Raw genomic sequence first — 23,915 nt, forward strand, 5'->3', positions numbered from 1 at the left:
CACACACACACCACACACACACACACCAGACACACACACACCACACACACACACACACACACACACACACACACACACACACACACACACACACCACACACACACACACCACACACACACACACCACACACACACACACACACACACACACACACAGGATGTAAGGCATGTGTACATGTAGAAAGAGAGGAAAGTGATTGGTTCTCATTGATTGTAGGTTTGTGGCAGGGGTGTGTGATGTCTCCATGGTTGTTTAATTTGTTTATGGATGGGGTTGTTAGGGAGGTGAATGCAAGAGTTTTGGAAGGAGGGGCAAGGATGAAGTCTGTTGGGGATGAGAGAGCTTGGGAAGTGAGTCAGTTGTTGTTCACTGATGATACAGTGCTGGTGGCTGATTCAGGTGAGAAACTGCAGAAGCTGGTGACTGAGTTTGGTAAAGTGTGTGAAAGAAGAAAGTTAAGAGTAAATGTGAATAAGAGCAAGGTTATGAGGTACAGTAGGGTTGAGGGTCAAGTCATTTGGGAGGTAAGTTTGAACGGAGAAAAACTGGAGGAAGTAAAGTGTTTTAGATATCTGGGAGTGGATGTGGCAGCGGATGGAACCATGGAAGCGGAAGTGAATCAGGGTGGGGGATGGGGCGAAAATCCTGGGAGCCTTGAAGAATGTTTGGAAGTCGAGAACATTATCTCGGAAAGCAAAAATGGCTATGTTTGAAGGAATAGTGGTTCCAACAATGTTGTATGGTTGCGAGGCGTGGGCTATGGATAGAGTTGTGCGCAGGAGGGTGGATGTGCTGGAAATGAGATGTTTGAGGACAGTGTGTGGTGTGAGGTGGTTTGATCGAGTAAGTAATGTAAGGGTAAGAGAGATGTGTGGAAATAAGAAGAGCGTGGTTGAGAGAGCAGAAGAGGGTGTTTTGAAATGGTTTGGGCACATGGAGAGAATGAGTGAGGAAAGATTGACCATGAAGATATACATGTCGGAGATGGAGGGAACGAGGAGAAGTGGGAGACCAAATTAGAGGTGGAAAGATGGAGTGAAAAAGATTTTGAGTGAACGGGGCCTGAACATGCAGGAGGGTGAAAGGCATGCAAGGAATAGAGTGAATTGGATCGATGTGGTATACTGGGGTCGATGTGCTGTCACTGGATTGAATCAGGGCATGTGAAGCGTCTGGGGTGGGCCATGGAGGGTTCTGTGGGGCCTGGATGTGGAAGGGAAACTGTGGTTTCGGGCATTATTGCATGACGGCTGGAGACTGAGTGTGAACGAATGGGGCCTTTGTTGTCTTTTCCTAGTGCTACCTCTCACACATGAGGGGGGAGGGGGATGTTATTCCGTGTGTGGTGGGGTGGTGATGGGAGTGAGTAGGGGCAGACAGTGTGAATTGTGTGCATTTGTATATATGTGTGTGTCTGTGTGTGTATATGTATGTGTACGTTAGGATGTATGGGAGTGTATGTTTGCGTGTGTGGACGTGTATGTGTATACATACATGTGTGTGGGGGTGGGTTGTGCCATTTCTTTCGTCTGTTTCCTTGCGCTACCTCGCAAACGCAGGAGACAGCGACAAAGCAAAATAATAATAATATTAACCATATCAGAATTAAAGCAACTTGTTTGACCAGCTAACATGTATGCAGTGAGGTTTATTCCCAACCACTTTTTATGTGACAAAAAAAGTAAAGATTATTGAAGACTTATATACTAACCACCACAGAGTCAGGGTAAAATGTCTTACCCATTCACATTTGCCCGTTCAGATATTGTTTGAGACTCATGTTAACACTTGAATTACTATTGCCTTTTCAGATGGAGACAGTAACTCTTGAAGAAGAAATGAAAGAATCTAAGATTGTAAAAGAAGAGACAAAAGAAGAAAGTAGTGATGTAAAAGCAGAAGCTAACCGGGGATTTACAGCTAAGTAAGTCTTCCAGTTTGGTGAATATTTATTAGAGCTTATGTATTTTAACTATATCTGTAATGGGCAAATGGTATCACAAAGATGTGAAGAGGAAACAGTTAGGATTTGGAAGGACATTAGAAAGGGAGGCAGCTGTGGTATGTTTGGAATGAGGGAGGATGCTGAGTGAGAAGGTGGGATTTTGTAGTAAGAGGAGGCATTGGATTCTTTGTGCAAAATTACATATGGTTAAGCATTGGAAATTGATGGAATTGCCACCTAATTTCTCAGAAATATGTACAGAATGAGGTGAAGTGCCTGAGGGCTGATGGAGTACATGTATTATTCCCTTGTATAAAGGTAAGGGTGACAAAAATGACTGTTTGAACTAGATTTATAAATCTCTTGAGTATACTTTTTCATGTGCATTAGAAAATGTTAATTGAGGGGGGTGTGTCAAGAACAGAACACCTGAATAGGTAGAAACAGTGTACCTTTAGAAGAATAGGGTGAACATGTAATGCTTGTAGTCTTGGTCATAGGATATAAAAGAAAATCTTTCTTTATCAAAGATAAATTCTATACAATAAAGTGGAGTGCAGAGGACTTCTCGCCTGGAGACCTGGAGGTGGAATGTTAGCTCCAAGTGGAGATCTGCTCAAAATTGCTGGAGAGACTGACCCATGACACCCTGTTATAGAAGGATCATTGGTGAGAGCACAAGGCATTATTTGTGACTTATGATAACTCTGCAAACCCAAGTGTGAGTGAGCTTGGAAAATTTAGCTAATCTTATTTGTTAAGAGGCCATATGGTGGATGCAGTGGTGTACACCTATTCTCAATTGAAAATCACTATGTCTAATGATAAACCATGATGAACCACTTGGCTCATTGTGAATAGTGTAGAGTGTATGAATTTTGTGACCAATGCTGTATAATATTCAAGATAGTCTCCACTGTTAGGCTTTGTCCTGCCTTGAGCATAACACAAGTCATTAAAACTACTGACTCTCCCAGATCCCTTATGTATTGCTGATTGACTATGCTAGAGTGAACATTATATCACTAACACTTCTGCCGCACTTCCTATGTGGAAGGTGGGAATGTTACCTCAGAGAGCAAAAATGGGAATGTTTAAAGGATTAGTGGTTCCAACAATGTTATATGGGTGTGAGGCATGGGCTGTAGATAGGGTTGTGTGGAAGAGGTTGGATGTGTCCAGAATGAAACGTTTGAGGACAGTATATGGTTTGAGTAGTTGTGATATATATGGAACCATGGAAGCGGAAGTGAATCATAGGGTGGGGGAGGAGGCGAAAGTTCTGGGAGCATTGAAGAATGTGTGGAAGTCAAGAACATTATCTTCGAAAGCAAAAATGGGTATGTTTGAAGGAATAGTGATTCCAACAATGTTATATGGTTGCGAGACGTGGGCTATGGATAGAGTTGTGCGGAGGAGGGTGGATGTGCTGGAAATGAGATGTTTAAGGACAATATGTGGTGTGAGGTGATTTAATCGGGTAAGTAATGAAAGGGTAAGAGAAATGTGTGGTAATAAATAGAATGTGGTTGAGAGAGCAGAAGAGTGTGTTTTGGAATGGTTTGGTCACATGAAAAGAATGAGTGGGGAAACATTGACAAAGAGGATATATGTGTCAGATGGAGTGAATGAGGAGAAGTGGGAGACTAAATTGGAGGTGGAAAGATGGAGTGAAAAAGATTCTGAGTGATTGGGGCCTGAACATACTGGAGGGTGAAAGGCGTGCAAGGAATAGAGTGAATTGGAACAATGTGGTATACCGGGGTCGATTATGTGTTAATTGATAGGTGCGCGAAAGAGAGACTTTTGGATGTTACTGTGATGAGAGGTGTCACTGGAGGGATGTCTGATCATTATCTTGTGGAGGCGAAAGTGAAGATTTGTAGAGGTTTTCAGAAAAGAAGAGAGAATGTTGGGGTGAAGAGAGTGGTGAGAGTAAGTGAGCTTGGGAAGGAGACTTCTGTGAGGAAGTACCAGGAGAGACTGAATACAGAATGGAAAAAGGTAAGAACAAAGGAGGTAAGGGGAGTGGGGGAGGAATGGGATGTATTTAGGGAAGCAGAGATGGCTTGTGCAAAAGATGCTTGTGGCATGAGAAGACGTGAGAGGTGGGAAGATTAGAAAGGGTAGTGAGTGTTGAGATGAAGATGTACTATTATTAGTGAAAGAGAAGAGAGAGGCATATGAACGATTTTTGCAGGGAAACAATGCAAATGACTGGGAGATGTATAAAAGAAAAAGTCAGGAGGTCAAGAGAAAGGTGCAAGAGGCAAAAAAGAGGGCAAATGAGAGTTGGGGTGAGAGAGTATCATTAAATTTTAGGGAGGATAAAAAGATGTTTTTGAAAGGTAAATAAAGTGCGTAAGACAAGGGAACAAATGGGAACGTCAGTGAAGGGGGTTAATGGGAAGGTGATAACAAGTAGTGGTGATGTGAGAAGGAGATGGAGTGAGTATTTTGAAGGTTTGTTGAATGTGTTTAATGATAGAGTGGCAGATATAGGGTGTTTTGGTCGAGGTGGTGTGCAAAGTGAGAGGGTTAGGGAAAATGATTTGGTAAAAAGAGAAGAGGTAGTAAAAGCTTTGTGGAAGATGAAAGCCGGCAAGACAGCGGGTTTGGATGGTATTGCAGTGGAATTTATTTAAAAAGGGGGTGCTTGTATTGTTGACTGGTTGGTAAGGATACTTAATGTATGTATGACTCATGGTTGTTTAATTTGTATATGGATGGGGTTGTTAGGGAGGTGAATGCAAGACTTTTGGAAAGAGTGGCAAGTATGCAGTCTGTTGTGGATGAGAGAGCTTGGGAAGTGAGTCAGTTGTTGTTTGCTGATGATACAGCGCTGGTGGCTGATTCGTGTGAGAAACTGCAGAAGCTGGTGACTGAGTTTGGTAAAGTGTGTGAAAGAAGAAAGCTGAGAGTAAATGTGAATAAATGCGAATAAGAGCAAGGTTATTAGGTACAGTAGGGTTGAGGGACAAGTCAATTGGGAGGTAAGTTTGAATGGAGGAAGTGGAGTGTTTTAGATATCTGGGAGTGGATCTGGCAATGGATGGAACCATGAAAGCAAAAGTGAATCATAGGGTGGGGGAGGGGGCGAAAGTTCTGGGAGCGTTGAAGAATGTGTGGAAGTCGAGAACATTATCTCAGAAAACAAAAATGAGTATGTTTGAAGGAATAGTGGTTCCAACAATGTTGTATGGTCGATAGGCATGGGTTATGGATAGAGTTGTATGGAGGAGGGTGGATGTGCTGGAAATTAGATGTTTGAGGACAATATGTGGTGTGAGATGGTTTGATCGAGTAAGTAATAATAGGGTAAGAGAGATGTGTGGCTATAAAAAGAGTGTGGTTGAGAGAGCAGAAGAGGGTGTTTTGAAATGGTTTGGTCACATGGAGAGAATGAGTGAGGAAAGATTGACCAAGAGGATATATGTGTCAGAGGTGGAGGGAACTCCTACAGCATAGATTCTTAATGTCTTCCACAGAGCATCTCTATCAACTCTTATCATATGCCTTCTCCAGGTCCATAAATGCTACATACAAATCCATTTGCTTTTCCAAGTATTTCTCACATACATTTTTCAAAGCAAACACCTGATCCACACATCCTCTACCACTTCTGAAACCACACTGCTCTTCCCCAATTTGATGCTCTTTACATGCCTTCACCCTCTCAATCAATACCCTCCCATATAATTTCCACAGAATACTCAACAAAATTATACCTCTGTAATTTGAGCACTCACTCTTGTCCCCTTTGCCTTTGTACAATGGCACTATGCAAGCATTCCGCCAGTCCTCAGGCACCTCACCATGAGCCATTTTATTTATTTATTTATTTATTTTGCTTTATCGCTGTCTCCCGCGTTAGTGAGGTAGCGCAAGGAAACAGACGAAAGAAATAGCCCAACTCACCCACATACACATGTATATACATACACGTCTACACGCGCAAATATACATACCTATACTTCTCAACGTATGCATATATATACACACACAGAATATACATATATACACATGCACATAATTTGTACTGTCTGCCTTTATTCATTCCCATCGCCACCCTGCCACACATGAAAATAACCACTACCTCCCCTCAATTGTGCATGAGGTAGCCCTAGGAAAAGACAACAAAGGCCACATTTGCTCACATTCAGTCTCTAGCTGTCATGTAATAATGCACCAAAACCACAGCTCCCTTTCCACATCCAGGCCCCACAGAACTTTCCATGGTTTACCCCAGACGCTTCACATGCCCTGGTTCAAGCCATTGACACCACGTCGACCCCGGTATACCACATCGTTCCAATTCACTCTATTCCTTGCCCGCCTTTCACCCTCCTGCATGTTCAGGCCCCGATTGCTCAAAAATCTTTTTCACTCCTTTCTTTCCACCTCCAATTTGGTCTCCCACTTCTCGTTCCCTCCACCTTTGACACATATCCTCTTGGTCAATCTTTCCTCATTCATTCTCTCCATGTGACCAAACCATTTCAAAACACCCTCTTCTGCACTCTCAACCACACTCTTTATTACCACACATCTCTCTTACCCTATTATTACTTACTCGATCAAACCATCTCACACCACATATTGTCCTCAAACTTCTCATTTCCAGCACATCCACCCTCCTCCACACAACTCTATCCATAGCCCATGCCTCGCAACCATATAACATTGTTGGAACCACTATTCCTTCAAACATACCTGTTTTTGCTTTCCGAGATAATGTTCTCGACTTCCATACATTCTTCAACTCTCGCAGAACTTTCACCCCCTCCCCCACCCTATGATTCACTTCCGCTTCCATGGTTCCATCCACTGCCAGATCCACTCCCAGATATCTAAAACACTTCACTTCCTCCAGTTTTTTTCCACTCAAACTTACCTCCCAGTTGACTTGTCCCTCAACCCTAGTGTACCTAATAACCTTGCTCTTATTCACTTTTTCTCTCCGCTTTCTTCTTTCGCACACTTTACCAAACTCAGTCACCAGCTTCTGCAGTTTCTCATACGAATCAGCCACCAGCGCTGTATCATCAGCAAACAACAATTGACTCACTTCCCAAGTTCTTTCATCCACAACAGACTGCATACTTGCCCCTCTTTCTAAAGCTCTTGCATTCAGCTCCCTAACAACCCCATCCATAAACAAATTTAATAACCATGGAGACATCACACACCCCTGCCGCAAGCCTACATTCACTGAGAACCAATCACTTTCCTCTCTTCCTACACATACACATGCCTTACATCCTTGATAAAAACTTTTAACTGCTTCTAACAACTTACCTCCCACACCATATATTCTTAATACCTTCCACAGAGCATCTCTATCAACTCTATCATATGCCTTCTCCAGATCCATAAATGCTACATACAAATCCATTTGCTTTTCTAAGTATTTCTCACATACATTCTTCAAAGCAAACTCCTGATCCACACATCCTCCACCACTTCTGAAACCACACTGCTCTTCCCCAATCTGATGCTCTGTACATGCCTTCACCCTCTCAATCAATACCCTCCCATACAATTTCCCAGGAATACTCAAGAAACTTATAACTCTGTAATTTGAGCACTCACTCTTATCCTCTTTGCCTTTGCACAATGGCACTATGCAGTCATTCCGCCAATCCTCAGGCACCTCACCATGAGTCATACATACATTAAATAACCTTACCAACCAGTCAACAGCACAGTCACCCCCTTTTTTTTTAATAAATTCCACTACAGTACCCTCCAAACTCGCTGCCTTGCCGGCTTTCATCTTCCGCAAAACTTTCACTACCTCTTTTCTGTTTACCAAATCATTCTCCCTAACCCTCTCACTTTGCATACCACCTCGACCATAACACCCAATATCTGCCACTCTATCATCAAACACATTCAAGAAGCATTGAAAATACTCACTCCATCTCCTTCTCACATCACTACTACTTGTGATCACCTCCCCATTACCCCCCTTCACCAATGTTCCTGTTTGTTCCCTTGTCTTTTGCACTTTATTTACCTCCTCTAAAACATATTTTTATTCTCCTTAAAATTTAATGATAATCTCTCACCCCAACTCTCATTTGCCCTCTTTTTCACATCTTGCCCCTTTCTCTTGACCACCTGCCTTTTCCTTTTATACATCTCCCAGTCATTTGCATTATTTCCCTGCAAAAATCGTCCAAATGCCTCTCTCTTCTCTTTCACTAATAATCTTACTTCTTCATCCCACCACTCACTACCCTTTCTAATCTGCCCACCTCCCACGCTTCTCATGCCAAAGGCGTCTTTTGCACAAGCGATCACTGCTTCCCTAAATAATTTACATCCCATTTTCCCCCACTATTCTTACGTTCTTTGTTCTAACCTTTTTCCTTTCTGTACTCAGTCACTCCTGGTGCTTCCTCACACAAGTCTCCTTTCGAAGCTCACTTACTCTCACCACTCTTTTCACCCCAAGATTCTCTCTTCTTTTCTGAACACCTCTACAAAGCTTCCCCTTCGCCTCCACAAGATAATGATCAGACATCCCTCCACTTGCACCTCTCAGCACATTAATATCCAAAAGTCTTTCTTTCGCGCTTCTATCAGTTAACACGTAATCCAATAATGCTCTCTGGCCATCTCTCCTACTGACATTCATATACTTGTGTATATATCTCCTTTTGAAATAGGCATTCCCAATCACCAGTCCTTTTTCAGCGCACAAATCTAAAAGCTCTTCACCATTTCCATTTACAAAACTGAACACCCCATGTTCACCAATTATTCCCTCAACTGCCCCGTTAATCACCTTTGCATTCAAATCACCCATCACTATAACCCGGTCTCGTGTCAAAACTACTAATACTCTCACTCAGCTGCTTCCAAAACACTTGCCTCTCATGATCTTTCTTCTCATGCCCAGGTGCATATGCACCAATAATCACACATCTCTTTCCATCCACTTTCAATTTTACCTATATCAGTCTAGAGTTTACTTATTTACACTCTATCAGATACTCCTAACACTCCTGTTTCAGGAGTAGTGCTACTCCTTCCCTTGTTCTTGTCCTCTCACCAACCCTTGAGTTTACTCCCAAGACATTCCCAAACCACTCTTCCCGTTTACCCTTTAGCTTCGTTCACTCAGAGCCAAAACATCCAGGTTCCTTTCCACAAACATACTACCTATCTCTCCTTTTTTCTCATCTTGATTACATCCACTCACATTTAGACACCCCAATCTGAGCCTTTGACGAGGATGAGCATTCCCCACGTGACTCCTTCTTCTGTTTCCCCTTTTAGAAAGTTATTATAGTCTTGCTAACTCATAACACATATATATTGCTGTGTTTTCAAAGGTATAATAAAGCTTGAAACAGGAAATAATGCAACCAGTAAATCTTTCAAACAAGGTTTTTATTGTTACATCAGTTTACATCAGAAGTATCCCCAGACGGAGACTCCTCAATATCTTGGATAAGGATTTTTCATGGCACATGATGCCAATACAAGGCAGAATTGTTAGCATTATACACTTGTTCTAGGGCTAAGTTTTCTGCTGCCTCTTAACTGCAAATTCATCCACAAATTTTGTTGCAGCTTTGTGACAATAGTTAATGTAACAAACGATCTTAGGTTAGTAGTTAGCTTTGGTTGACTCTTGTTACTATTGTTGATTTATTGCTATCACCAAGGCAGCCAGCCTGCACTGTCAGTCCCAGCTAGCCAGCTGGCTTTTACGAACTCTTTAACCCTGGTTGGCCGTTTGATAGAGGATTTGAGTTTTTATTGATTGTTTTGATACGACCTTACACTACAAGCTTCCATGTCAGCACTACACTTTTCTCTATGCACACTATGTGCAGAAATTCTATGTCTCCACTTAAACATGTGTAACCATCCTTGCAAATATTCAAATTCATAGTCTAGCTTTAGCTCTATATGAAAAACTTTGGCCTGCTCGATAAGCATCTCCCCAGAAATATTTACATGTTCATTATATCGGAGCTTAAACCACTTTACAAGTGCAGTCCTGTTCTGTACTCCTGGCACCTTTGAAAGTTTTTCGAAACTTTTAACTTTTCTGGCTTTCATTTCCTGCAAAAAGCTGAATTTAAGAAATTCACAGGACTGTTAATTAGCTTGATTACAGTGTAAACAGATTTTGGTGCCTTAGCAATGCTAACAGTGCTGCCTTGTGGCAGATCCACAAACTAATGGCTGCAGATTCAAAATGTACTGGACCACAGAGCACTGGATCAGAGAGGTACAGCCTGTGCTACAAAAAATATATTGAAACTAATATGAGAAAGAAGAATGGATACTTTATATCGTTTGAGAGAAAATAGTAAAACAAAACATTTATAGTAAATTAGGGAGATGAATCAGGTATTTTGTAACAAGTGGAAAAATTGAAAATGTCGAGAGCTCTTGCTTAATGAAAGGCTTCAGTAGCACCATTTTGCACTTGCATAGCATTAGCTTTTCTAAGGTCATGCAGGACCTCATAATTACAACAGATTGGAACTTTTAATGTATAAGATGTTCTCTTAAGGATGTTTTGAAACATCTTTCTCTCACTTGCATCTTATGATTGCAAAATATCTCACCTGCTTAGAGTCTGTGTAACCAAAACCAAGTTTCATCCATTTTTTGCATTAGCCACAACTTGTGTGCTCTTTTGCCCATTGTCTCCTGTTTTGTAAGTAAATGCATCCATGTCTCCTGAAAGTGATAATAGCACTTGAGAATAAGAGACAGAAAGGTGCCATCTTAAATGTAAAATAAGAAATGCTTAGAACAGTTAATGCTGCTGACAAAAGCATGGCTGTAGCAAAGCCCACCTGTACCTCAAGTGCCCATCACATTTTCTCATAAGTTTTCATTAGAAATCATCTACATTAGAGATGTAGATGTAAGATTATGGTTAGTTCTGTGTCCGCGAAAAGCCTTGTCCGCCACAAAACCTTGCCCACCCCATCACAGTACCACAAAAGTAAGATGTCACACTTAAATTTCAGTACTTGGTCTTGTCTCCTTTGGCCTTGAATACTATTTGCAGATATGTGGGCATGGAATTGGTAAGATTTCTGAAGTATTTTAGGTACATGTTTTGGGTCCATAGGGTCTCCTGTAGGAGTCAAGCTTGACTTTCATCTGGTTAGAGCAGTTCTCAGTATGGTTAAGGTCTGGGAAGTTTCTAGGCCACTCCCAGCAGTTGAATATTTTTCTTGTATAACCAGTTCATCACCTTTCTTGCCTTAGGGTAGGGGGCATTGTCATACATGAAGTGATTACACCTGTGAACCTCATATAAAAGAAGCGGATGGCCCTCTAGCTTAATGTACTCCTTTCCATAAATGGTTGTGTTTTAGGTAAGGACAACCTTACCTTACCCTACCCTACCCTACCCTTTGCACCACCAAAGCAACCCTAGATCATCACACTATATGGGTGTTTCATTGTCTTGGCTTTGGGGTAAACCATGGAAAGGTCCGTGGGGCCTCCATGTGGATAGGGAACTGTGGCTTCAGTGCATTACACATGACAGCTAGAGACTGAGTGTGAATGAATGGGCCTGCTTTGTCTGTTTTCCTGGCTCTACCTCGCTAAAGCAGGGAATAGCGATGCTGTTTTTCTGTGGGGTGGGGTAGCGCCTGGGATAGATGAAGGCAAGCAAGTATGAATATGTACATGTGTATGTTTGTAATGTGTGGATGTATATGTATGTATATGTTAATATGTATATGTATGTATATGTGCATATGTAGGTGTTTATTTTTTTTATTTATTATACTTTGTCGCTTTCTCCAGCTTTAGCAAGGTAGCGCAAGGAAACAGATGAAAGAATGACCCAACAACCCACATACACATGTATATACATACACGTCCACACACGCACATATACATACCTATACACCTCAACGTATACATATATATACACACACAGACATATACATATATACACATGTACATAATTCATACTGTCTGCCCTTATTCATTCCCGTCACCACCCTGCCACACATGAAATGACAACCCCCTCCCCCCGCATGTGCGTGAGGTAGTGCTAGGAAAAGACAACAAAGGCCACATTCATTCACACTGTCTCTAGCTGTCATGTATAATGCACCGAAACCACAGCTCCCTTTCCACATCCAGCCCCACAAAACTTTCCATGATTTAACCCAGACGCTTCACATGCCCTGGTTCAATCTATTGACAGCACGTCGACCTCGGTATACCACATCATTCCAATTCACTCTATTCCTTGCACGCCTTTCATCCTCCTGCATGTTCAGGCCCCAATCACTCAAAATCTTTTTCACTCCATCTTTCCATCTCCATTTTGGTCTCCCATGTCTCCTCGTTCCCTCCACCTCTGACACATATATCCTCTTTGTCAATCTTTCCTCACTCATTCTCTCCATGTGACCAAACCATATCAAAACACCCTCTTCTGCTGTCTCAACCACACTTTTTATGACCACACACTCTCTTACCCTGTTATTACTTACTCAATCAAACCACCTCACACCACACATTGTCCTCAAACATCTCATTTCCAGCACATCCACCCTCCTCCGCACAACTCTATCTATAACCCATGCCACGCAACCATATAACATTGTTAATCCACTATTCCTTCAAATATACCCATTTTTGCTTTCTAAGATAACATTCTCAACTTCCATACATTCTTCAACGCTCGCAGAACTTTCGCCTCTCCCCCACCCTATGATTCACTTCCGCTTCCATGGTTCCATCCTTTGCCAAATCCACTCCACTCCCAGATATCAAAACTCTTCACTTCCTCCAGTTTTTTTTCCATTGGAAATAAAAAGAGCATGGTTGAGAGAGCAGAAGAGGGTGTTTTGAAATGGTTTGGGCACATGGAGAGAATGAGTGAGGAAAGATTGACCAAGAGGATATATGTGTCGGAGGTGGAGGGAACGAGGAGAAGAGGGAGACCAAATTGGAGGTGGAAAGATGGAGTGAAAAGGATTTTGTGTGATCGGGGCCTGAACATGCAGGAGGGTGAAAGGAGGGCAAGGAATAGAGTGAATTGGAGCGATGTGGTATACAGGGGTTGACGTGCTGTCAGTGGATTGAATCAAGGCATGTGAAGCGTCCGGGGTGGGCCATGGAAAGCTGTGTAGGTATGTATATTTGCGTGTGTGGACGTGTGTATGTACATGTGTATGGGGTGGGTTGGGCCATTTCTTTCGTCTGTTTCCTTGCGCTACCTCGCAACCGCGGGAGACAGCGACGAGGTATAAAAAAAAAAAAAAAAAAAACTTACCTCGCAATTGACTTGTTCCTCAACCTTACTGTACCTAATAACCTTGCTCTTATTCACATTTACTTTCAGCTTTCTTTTTTCACACACTTTACAAAATTCAGTCACCAGCCTCTGTAGTTTCTCACCCGAATCAGCCACCAGCACTGTATCATCAGCGAACAACAACTGACTCACTTCCCAAGCTCTCTCATCCACAACAGACTGCATACTTGCCACTCTTTCCAAAACTCTTGCATTCACCTCCCTAACAGCTCCATCCACAAACACATTAAACAACCAAGGAGACATGACGCACCCCTCCTGCAAACCAACATTTACTGAGAGCCAGTCACTTTCCTCTCTTCCTACTCCTTACATCCTCGATAAAAACTTTTCACTGCTTCTAACAACATGCCTCCCACACCATATACTCTTAATTCCTTCGACAGAGCATCTCTATCAACTCTATCATATGCCTTCTCCAGATCCATAGATGCTTCAGACAAATCCATTTGCTTTTCTAAGTATTTCTCACATACATTTTTCAAAGCAAACACCTGATCCATGTATATGTCTGTGTGTGTATATATATGTGTACAATGGATTTGTATGTAGCATTTATGGATCTGGAGAAGGCATATGATAGAGTTGATAGAGATGCTCTGTGGAAGGTATTAAGAATATATGGTGTGGGAGGCAAGTTGTTAGAAGCAGTGAAAAGTTTTTATCGAGGATGTAAGGCATGTGTACGTGTAGGAAGAGAGGAAAGTGATTGGTTCTCAGTGAATGTAGGTTTGCGGCAGGGGTGTGTGATGTCTCCATGGTTGTTTAATTTGTTTATGGATGGGGTTGTAAGGGAGGTAAATGCAAGAGTCCTGGAAAGAGGGGCAAGTATGAAGTCTGTTGGGGATGAGAGAGCTTGGGAAGTGAGTCAGTTGTTGTTCGCTGATGATACAGCGCTGGTGGCTGATTCATGTGAGAAACTGCAGAAGCTGGTGACTGAGTTTGGTAAAGTGTGTGGAAGAAGAAAGTTGAGAGTAAATGTGAATAAGAGCAAGGTTATTAGGTACAGTAGGGGTGAGGGTCAAGTCAATTGGGAGGTGAGTTTGAATGGAGAAAAACTGGAGGAAGTGAAGTGTTTTAGATATCTGGGAGTGGATCTGTCAGCGGATGGAACCATGGAAGCGGAAGTGGATCATAGGGTGGGGGAGGGGGCGAAAATTTTGGGAGCCTTGAAAAATGTGTGGAAGTCGAGAACATTATCTCGGAAAGCAAAAATGGGTATGTTTGAGGGAATAGTGGTTCCAACAATGTTGTATGGTTGCGAGGCGTGGGCTATGGATAGAGATGTGCGCAGGAGGATGGATGTGCTGGAAATGAGATGTTTGAGGACAATGTGTGGTGTGAGGTGGTTTGATCGAGTAAGTAACGTAAGGGTAAGAGAGATGTGTGGAAATAAAAAGAGCGTGGTTGAGAGAGCAGAAGAGGGTGTTTTGAAATGGTTTGGGCACATGGAGAGAATGAGTGAGGAGAGATTGACCAAGAGGATATATGTGTCGGAGGTGGAGGGAACGAGGAGAAGAGGGAGACCAAATTGGAGGTGGAAAGATGGAGTGAAAAAGATTTTGTGTGATCGGGGCCTGAACATGCAGGAGGGTGAAAGGAGGGCAAGAAATAGAGTGAATTGGAGTCATGTGGTATACAGGGGTTGACGTGCTGTCAGTGGATTGAAGCAAGGCATGTGAAGCGTCTGGGGTAAACCATGGAAAGCTGTGTAGGTATGTATATTTGCGTGTGTGGACGTGTGTATGTACATGTGTATGGGGGGGGGGGTTGGGCCATTTCTTTCGTCTGTTTCCTTGCGCTACCTCGCAAACGCGGGAGACAGCGACAAAGTATAAAAAAAAAAAAAAAAAAAAAAAACATTAAGATGTATAGGTATGTATATTTGCATGTGTGGACGTGTATGTATATACATGTGTATGGGGGTGGGATGGGCCATTTCTTTCGTCTGTTTCCTTGCGCTACCTCGCAAACACGGGAGACAGCGACAAAGCAAAATGAATAAATATATATTTTTGTATATGGGTGGATGGGCCATTCTTCGTCTCTTTCCTGACGTGGAAAATGGCAATTATGTATAATAGATGTATATACATAAGGTAAGGTAGGGGAGAAAGAATTCCTCCTTATTATTCCCTGCATTTCATAGAAGGTGACCAAAGGGGGCAGGAGCTGGATGCTGGAAATCCTCCCTTTCTTGTATTTCAATTTCTAAAAGAGAACAGAAGGACCCAGGCAAGGGGTGCTCATCCTCATCAAAGGCTCAGACTTGGGTGTCTAAATGTGTGGAGATAACCAAGATGAGAAGAAAGGAGAGATAGGTAGAATGTGAGGAAAGAAACCTGGATGCTCAACGGTAAAGGGAAATAATGCTTTGTAAATGTCGTAGGAGTACAGGGGTTTAGTGAGGATACAAGACCTAAGGAAGGAGTAGCACTACACCTTAGGAGGAGTTGTAGGAGTGTGATGGAGTGTAGGGAAGTAAATTCTTGGATGATGTGGATATAACTGAAAGCGGATGGCAAGAGATAAATAATTATTAGTGCTTACGCACCTTGCCATGAGAGGAAAGATCTTCAGAGGCAAGTGTTTTGGGAGCAGCTAAGTGAGCGGGTCAGCACTTGTTATGTAAGAGACCATGTATTAGTGATAAGTGATTTGAATGCAAAGGTAAGTAATGTGGCAGTTGAGGATAGAATAGGGGTGCATGGGATATTCATTGTTATGAATGGAAATGGTGAAGAGCTTTTGGAGTTGTGTGCTGATAAGGGACTGGTGATTACGAATATTTGGATTAAAAAGGGGAATACACTGTATACACAAGTATACGATTGTTAGTAGGACAGATGGTCAGTGGGCATTATTGGAGTACTATTAATTGATAGACATGTAAAAGAGAGGCTTTTGGATGTAAATATGCTGAGAGGGGCAGCTAGTGGGATATTTGATCAGTGTCTTGTGGAGGTGAGGTTGAAGATTCATAGGGTTTTTGAAAAAGAGGAAATAGTGTCAGGGAAAAGAGAGTGTTGAGAGTAAGTGAGCTTAGGAAAGAGATTTGTGTCAAGAAATACCTGGAGAGATTGAGTGTAGAATGGCAAAAGGTGAGAGTGAATGAAATGAGAGGAGTGACTGAGGAATGGGAGGTATTTTGGGAAGCAGTGATAGCATGTGCAAGGGTTGCATGTGGCATGTGAAAGGTGGGAGGTGAGCAGGTTAAAAAGGGTAGTGAGTGGTGGGATGAGAAGGGAAAGTTATTAGTGAAAGAAAAAAGAGAGGCATTTGAGTGGTACATACAGGGAAGGAGTGTGAATTATTGAGGTCTATTTTTCAAAAAACTCTTTCTATGTACCTTTTGTGAGTGCCTTGGGTTGGTGCCCTTGATCTGTGAATTTTAAGCTCTGAATGTACATCTTTCTTTGTTTAGTTTGTGTTTTAATTTATTATCCTTTTGTAATCACTGAGTTTATCTCTAAGTTATAAGTAATACTTTTATCTATTTTTGCAGGCCCAAAATTAATGAGAGTCAGCTTACAGCTGGGTGGGAGACTGTAAAAGGAGAAATAAAGGAGACTAATTTGACCCATGATATTCAGATTGATTCATCTCAGCTACCTCTTACCACTACTGAAGAAGGAGATCAGGTACATATTCTTTGAGAAGATTGTTTCTTTTTTTGTGACAAGATATTTTTTCTTTTTTTGAGTTATGAAACCACAAACATGTACTGCACTTTCTTCTTTTCATTTCTTGACTCCTGACTGAACTAGTCTGTTTCTCTAAAGGAAATTATGCTAACATTCCTAGAGGATGTAAACAAATTAAATTTACCATAAGACTTTATATAATAAAAATTGTAGTTGAGAGAGCACAAGAGGGTGCGCTAAAATGGTTTGGACATGTGGAGAGAATGACTAAGGGAAGGTTGACAAAGAGGATATATGTGTCAGGTAGAGGAATCAAGAAGCGGGAGACCAAATTTGAGGTGGAAGGATGGAGTGAAAAAGATTTTGAGTGATCGGGGCCTGAACATATAGGAGGATGCGATGTGTGCAAGGAATAGAGTGAATTGGAAAAATATGGTATACTTGAGTTGATGTGCTGGCAATGGACTGAACCAGGGCATGGTTCCATTCACTGCTAAGACCACTCTCAGATATCTAAATCACTTTACCTCCCCCAATTTTTCTTCATTCAAACTTACATCCCAGTTAACTCGTCCCTCAAACCTACTGAACCTAATGACCGTGCTCCTATTCACATTTTGTCTCAACCTTCTCCTTTCACACACTTTTCCAAACTCATTCACCAACTTCAAAGGTTTCTTACTCGAATCAGCCACTAGAGCTGTATCATCAGCAAACAACAATTGATTCGCTTCCCAGGCATTCTCATCCCCAACAGACTGCATAGTCACCCCTCTCTCCGAAACTCTTGCATTTACCTCCCTAACCACCCCATCCATAAACAAATTAAATGATCATTGGGATATCACACACCCCTGCCACAGACCAATTTTCCCTGGGAAACAGTCTTTTTCCTCTCTTCCTACTTGTACACATGCCTTAGATCTTTGGTGAAAATCTTTTCACTGTTTCTGGCAAATTACCTTCCACACTATATACTCGTAAGACTTTCCTCAAAGCATCTCTCATCAACCCTGTCATATGCCTTCTCCAGATCCATAAATGCTACATACAAATTCATTGTTTCCCTAATTATTTCTCTCACACATACTTCAAAGCAAACACCTGATCCACACATCCTCTACCACTTTTGAAATCACACTGCTCTTCCCTAGTCTGATGTTCTTTACATGCCTTCACCCTCTCCATCAATACCCTCCCATATTGTTTTCCAGGAATACTCAACAAATATATTCCTCAGTAGTTTGAACACTTGCCTTTATCCCTTTTGCCTTTGTACAGTGGCACTATGCATGCTTTCTGCCAATTCTTAGGCACTTCACCATGATCCATACATACATTAGATATCCTTACCAACCAATCAAGAACACAGTTGTCCTCTTTTCTAATAAATTCTGTTGCAATATCATCCATACCGGCAGCCTTGACGGATTTTATCTTCCCACAAAACTTTCACTACCTGTTCACTCTTAACCAAACCATTGTCTCCCTGACCCTCTCACTTTGCACACCCCCCAAACCAAAACACCCTATATCTGCCAATCTATCATCAACCACATTCAACAAGCCTTCGAAATCCTCACTCTGTCTACTTCTCATTTCATCACTACCTGTTATTACTTCTTCACTTGCCCCTTTCACCGATGTTCCCATTTGTTCTCATCTTACGCGCATTATTTACCTCCTTCCAAAACATCTTTTTATTCTCCCTAAAGTTTGATAATACTCTCACCCCAACTCTCATTTGCCCTCTTTTTTAACCCTTGCACCTTTCTGCTGACTTCCTGCTACTTTCTTTTATACATCTCCCAGTCATTTGCACTCCTTCCTTGCAAGTATCATCCAAATATCTCTTTTCTCTTTCACTAACAACTTTACTTCATCCCACCACTCACTTTATGTATTTTTCATCATCTTGTACAGAGTAACTTATTTTATATAGATGTACTATTTTCACCATTAATGCTTCTTAATTTTCCTGTGCAAATTAGGTTATTTTATATAGTTTTTATTTTATTTTTTCTTACTATTCGCCATTTCCCGCATTAGCGAGGGAGCGTTAAGAACAGAGGACTGAGCCTTTGAGGGAATATCCTCACTTGGCCCCCTTCTTTGTTCCTTCTTTTGGAAAACTAAAAACGAGAGGGGAGGATTTCCAGCCCCCCACTCCCTTCCCTTTTAGTGGCCTTCTGTAATACGCAGGAAATATGTGGGAAGTATTCCCTTTCCCCTATCCTCAGAGATAAGTTTTTTATTCTTAACTATTTATATGAAAAAAATTCAATTGTGAAATATGTTATTACCATCATGTGCCATTTAAAGTAGATGCTCAATTTAATGAATACCTGTGTGCTATTTATATTGTGTTCAGTGCCATTTTCATGATGTATTCTACCTAGCACTGTACCATAAGCTAGTAGTTTTCCACAGAAATAAATATATGCTCTTGCAAACAGGTTTTGAGGTTCTATTGGTTGGATGCATATGAAGATTACTACAAGCAACCAGGAACAGTTTTCCTGTTTGGTAAGGTGTGGATAGAGTCGGCTCAGACCCATGTCAGTTGCTGTGTCACTGTACGGAATATTGAAAGAAGAATTTACCTCTTGCCTCGTAGAAAGGTAACAATTTCTATCAGTATGTATGATTTTTTATGTGTAATGTATTCTATTTCATGCAATTGAGAGATGTCAAGTTTGAGATCTTATACGTACCCTTTCATCTTTAAACTGTGTTTCATATCTGTCTATATGTCTTATCCAAGGGGGTAGCCAAGTCAAAAGAATTTCCATAACTAGTGAACTCGTGCCGTTTCTTGGAATTTAGTGCCTCACCCTTAACAGGCCACTGGCAGAGGGTAACTCTAGCACAGAGTTTGCAGAGGCTCCTACCCAATGTTCCATCTGACTACTTGTATCTAATGCTCCTTCCTACAACTCTTACCTATTGTTTCTACCTCAATATAGGCAATATATACAGTAATTAGGACATTTCATTATTAAGACATGTACACTAACAACCCAATCCCTTATATACACTGTCTCTGAAAAAAAAAACCATTTTTTTTCATTCATATTCGTCATTTCCCACTTTAGCAAGGTAGTGTTCCAGAACAGGTGACTGAGTCATGGAGGGAAAACTCCCCACTTGGCCCCCTTCTCTGTTCCTTCTTTTGGAAAAGTAAAAACTGTAAGGGAGGATTTCCAGCCCCTTGCTCCTGCCACTTTTAGTTGCTTAGTACAACATGCAGGGAATATGTGGGAAGTATTCTTTCTTCCCTATCCCCAATTATGACATGAAATTCTGCCTCAACTGTAAAGTGGAAAACCTGAGAGATTGCTCTCTAAAAGCCAATACTAGAGTTGAAAATGTATATTTGGAAAAAAATTATTTCTTGTTTCACTTCTGTGATTAGATTGTGACTTCATCTGACCTGAGTCATGTTAAAGACTGTACTAAAAAAACAATCTGTTTTCATACTTGGTTGCCATTTCCTGAGTTTGTGAGGTACTGCCAGGAGACAGACGAAGAAAGAGACATCCACTCACATACGCGTATAAATATATATACTCATACACGTACATATACATATATTTGAATATACACATGTACATATACATACATATATATGCATGTACATATTCATCCATTCCCAACACCACCCTGCCCCACAGGAAACAGCACCACCACACCCTGTGTCAGCGAGGTAGTGCTAGGAAACAGACTATGAAAGGCCACGTCTGCTCACTCCCATACAGAGCTGTTATATGTAACTTATTATATCACTAACATAAGCAACTCCTCAAACATTTGGTAAAGAGTATGTAAGATGTATGTTATATCATACATAGTGATATTGAATAATGATGTATAGGGTTATGGAGAAAAAAAATTTATTTGTAACAAGTAAAGGCTGTGAAGTAAATTTATTTGGTTGGAAATACAGTATGAAGAGTGATTGAAATTATATGCAGTTAGAACCCTAATTCCCACACTTATACACCTATTCCCCAATGCATAACATTTTTACAGAAAGTATATGGCATATAAGATTTACCGAATATTATGGACTCTTGACACATACACTTCATACTTCTGATAGATATGAAAAAATAAAAATTTTATACCTTTCTGTTTTAATATATAGAATAATCTCTTCCTATAATAAGAAGTATGTCTGGGTATTTTTTTGTATGTATTCTAATGAAGTTGTGGTACATTATTCATTGATTTATATCCCACCAATTGGCAAAATACTTTGTATGCTACCCTGATGGTGCACTTCTAATTAAGAGATAACCTGATGCATGTTTGGATATACTTTTGTGCCTACTACCCCATTATTTATTGTCTTAAAGTTACTGTATACATTCATTGAAAAATTTAAGTTTTCAACACCAAAGTTTCTGGCAAAAAGTAGAAGGATAACTTGTTCAAAAGTAATTTTTTGAAGGGTTGAAATTCATTGATAATGAAAGGATAACTGTAATCTTAAACCTAGAAAAATTGTAACAAATCAGGCCAAGTATGCTACACCATGCTTTCAGTATACTAAGCTCCTCAGCCTATGATAACCAGCCTTATACTAGATTACATATTACCTGTAAGATACACCATGCTCTCATTAGGCTAAGCAGCAGTAGCCAAAATTCCTTAGACTTGTCTAAATTCATTCCTGGATATGTTAAGGTCAGAACCTTGCTCTGCTGTCTCCTTCAATTCATTCACAGTTACCAGTACTCAGTCAAATCATTCAGGAACTCCAGTTTCCTATGATATGTGTCTATTATGATTTATTACCTGCTTCTTTCCTTCAAAATTACTTTCATGACAGTGTTGATGAAAATCTGTACTTATCACTTTCATATATTTTCTTAGCTGTAATGCTGTATTTTGTCTTGTTTATATCACCTGACATGTAACCATTCCATTCCTTGTTTAGTATTAATTTTTCTTGGTTATCATCACATTTATTATACTCATAGCTTGTGATGGTTTGCACATTCAAACACTGTTGTTAGGAAGTCCATTTACGTATGGTGTAAAACATTTTTCATGCTTACCACTTGCTAGCGATCTTCAGAATCACATGTCCCACTAAATCAGTGAAAAGGAAGTACTGATGCTTTCAAAATATCAGTAAATTTTCTTGCTTTTTAAACTGACTTTACACTAGTATTACACCATGAAAATAGATATGGTGTAATTATAAAATGAAATGTAGTGAAGTATAATTGAAGAAAAAGATATAAAATGTTCATGGTTATTTATGAGGATAGGGGATAGGGGAGAAAGAATACTTCCCATGCATTCCTCACGCGTCGTAGAAGGCGACTAAAGGGGATGGGAGCGGGGGGGGGGTCAGAAACCCTCCCCTCCTTGTATTTTAACTTTCTAAAAGGGAAACAGAAGAAGGAGTCACGTGGGGAGTGCTCATCCTCCTCAAAGGCTCAGATTGGGGTGTCTAAATGTGTGTGGATGTAACCAAGATGAGAAAAAAGGAGAGATAGGTAGTATGTTTGAGGAAAGGAACCTGGATGTTTTTGCTCTGAGTGAAACGAAGCTCAAGGGTAAAGGGGAAGAGTGGTTTGGGAATGTCTTGGGAGTAAAGTCAGGGGTTAGTGAGAGGACAAGAGCAAGGGAAGGAGTAGCACTACTCCTGAAACAGGAGTTGTGGGAGTATGTGATAGAATGTAAGAAAGTAAATTCTAGATTGATATGGGTAAAACTGAAAGTTGATGGAGAGAGATGGGTGATTATTGGTGCATATGCACCTGGGCATGAGAAGAAAGATCATGGGAGGCAAGTGTTTTGGGAGCAGATGAATGAGTGTGTTAGTGGTTTTGATGCACAAGACCGGGTTATAGTGATAGGTGATTTGAATGCAAAGGTGAGTAATGTGGCAGTTGAGGGAATAATTGGTATACATGGGGATGTTCAGTGTTGTCAATGGAAATGGTGAAGAGCTTGTGGATTTATGTACTGAAAAAGGACTGGTGATTGGGAATACCTGGTTTAAAAAGCGAGATATACATAAGTATACGTATGTAAGTAGGAGAGATGGCCAGAGAGCATGATTGGATTACATGTTAATTGATAGGCACGTGAAAGAGAGACTTTTGGATGTTAATGTGCTGAGAGGTGCAACTGGAGGGATGTCAGATCATTATCTTGTGGAGGTGAAGGTGAAGATTTGTAGGGGTTTTCAGAAAAGAAGAGAGAATGTTGGGGTGAAGAGAGTGGTGAGAGTAAGTGAGCTTGGGAAGGAGACTTCTGTGAGGAAGTACCAGGAGAGACTGAGTACAGAATGGATAAAGGTGAGAACAAAGGAGGTAAGGGGAGTGGGGGAGGAATGGGATGTATTTAGGAAGCAGTGATGGCTTGCGCAAAAGATGCTTGTGGCATGAGAAGCGTGGGAGGTGGGTTGATTAGAAAGGGTAGTGAGTGGTGGGATGAAGAAGTAAGATTATTAGTGAAAGAGAAGAGAGAGACATTTGGACGATTTTTGTAGGGAAAAAATGCAAATGAGTGGGAGATGTATAAAAGAAAGAGGCAGGAGGTCAAGAGAAAGGTGCAAGAGGTGAAAAAGAGGGCAAATGAGAGTTGGGGTGAGAGAGTATCATTAAATTTTAGGGAGAATAAAAAGACCTCATGCTTCTGCACAACACTGAACCATTTCCCAAAAATCAAAATATAAAACCAGCTAGAATTGCCTTCCAAAATGTCAGCTGGTTTGGTCCAAGGCAGGCGGCACGGACATGCAAGACGGTCAGTAACGCTAACCGCTACACCATGGAGTGATGCTACTACTTTTGTGAATTAAGAACCATTGCAACACAAACCTCGCCAGGTGGTAGAGTGACCTGCAGTGTATCGAGACAGACTTCCCCAGAACTTTTTTAAAGGGAAAGTAAATGTTTATAGTTGTGTTACTGGAGTGATAGTTTTCATACATGGTGCTCTGACAAGAAAATAGTGAAATTGGAAAAGAATGTAGCT

At 41.0% G+C, this 23,915-nt stretch overlaps 1 protein-coding gene across 1 annotated transcript in view; it reads left to right on the top strand.

Annotated features, from left to right (window-relative positions):
• PolA1 (DNA polymerase alpha catalytic subunit) overlaps positions 1 to 23,915 on the top strand; it is a 436,605-nt gene that overhangs the window by 88,767 nt on the left and 323,923 nt on the right. Inside the window, exons 7-9 of the mRNA XM_071683772.1 lie at positions 1,813 to 1,925; positions 16,778 to 16,913; positions 19,373 to 19,537. Of these exons, the coding sequence (XP_071539873.1) occupies positions 1,813 to 1,925; positions 16,778 to 16,913; positions 19,373 to 19,537 (414 nt within the window). The remainder of the gene's footprint in view (positions 1 to 1,812; positions 1,926 to 16,777; positions 16,914 to 19,372; positions 19,538 to 23,915) is intronic.

This window comes from Panulirus ornatus, chromosome 37, assembly GCF_036320965.1.
Source record: "Panulirus ornatus isolate Po-2019 chromosome 37, ASM3632096v1, whole genome shotgun sequence".
In the NCBI taxonomy this organism is placed as follows: Eukaryota; Metazoa; Arthropoda; class Malacostraca; order Decapoda; family Palinuridae; genus Panulirus; species Panulirus ornatus.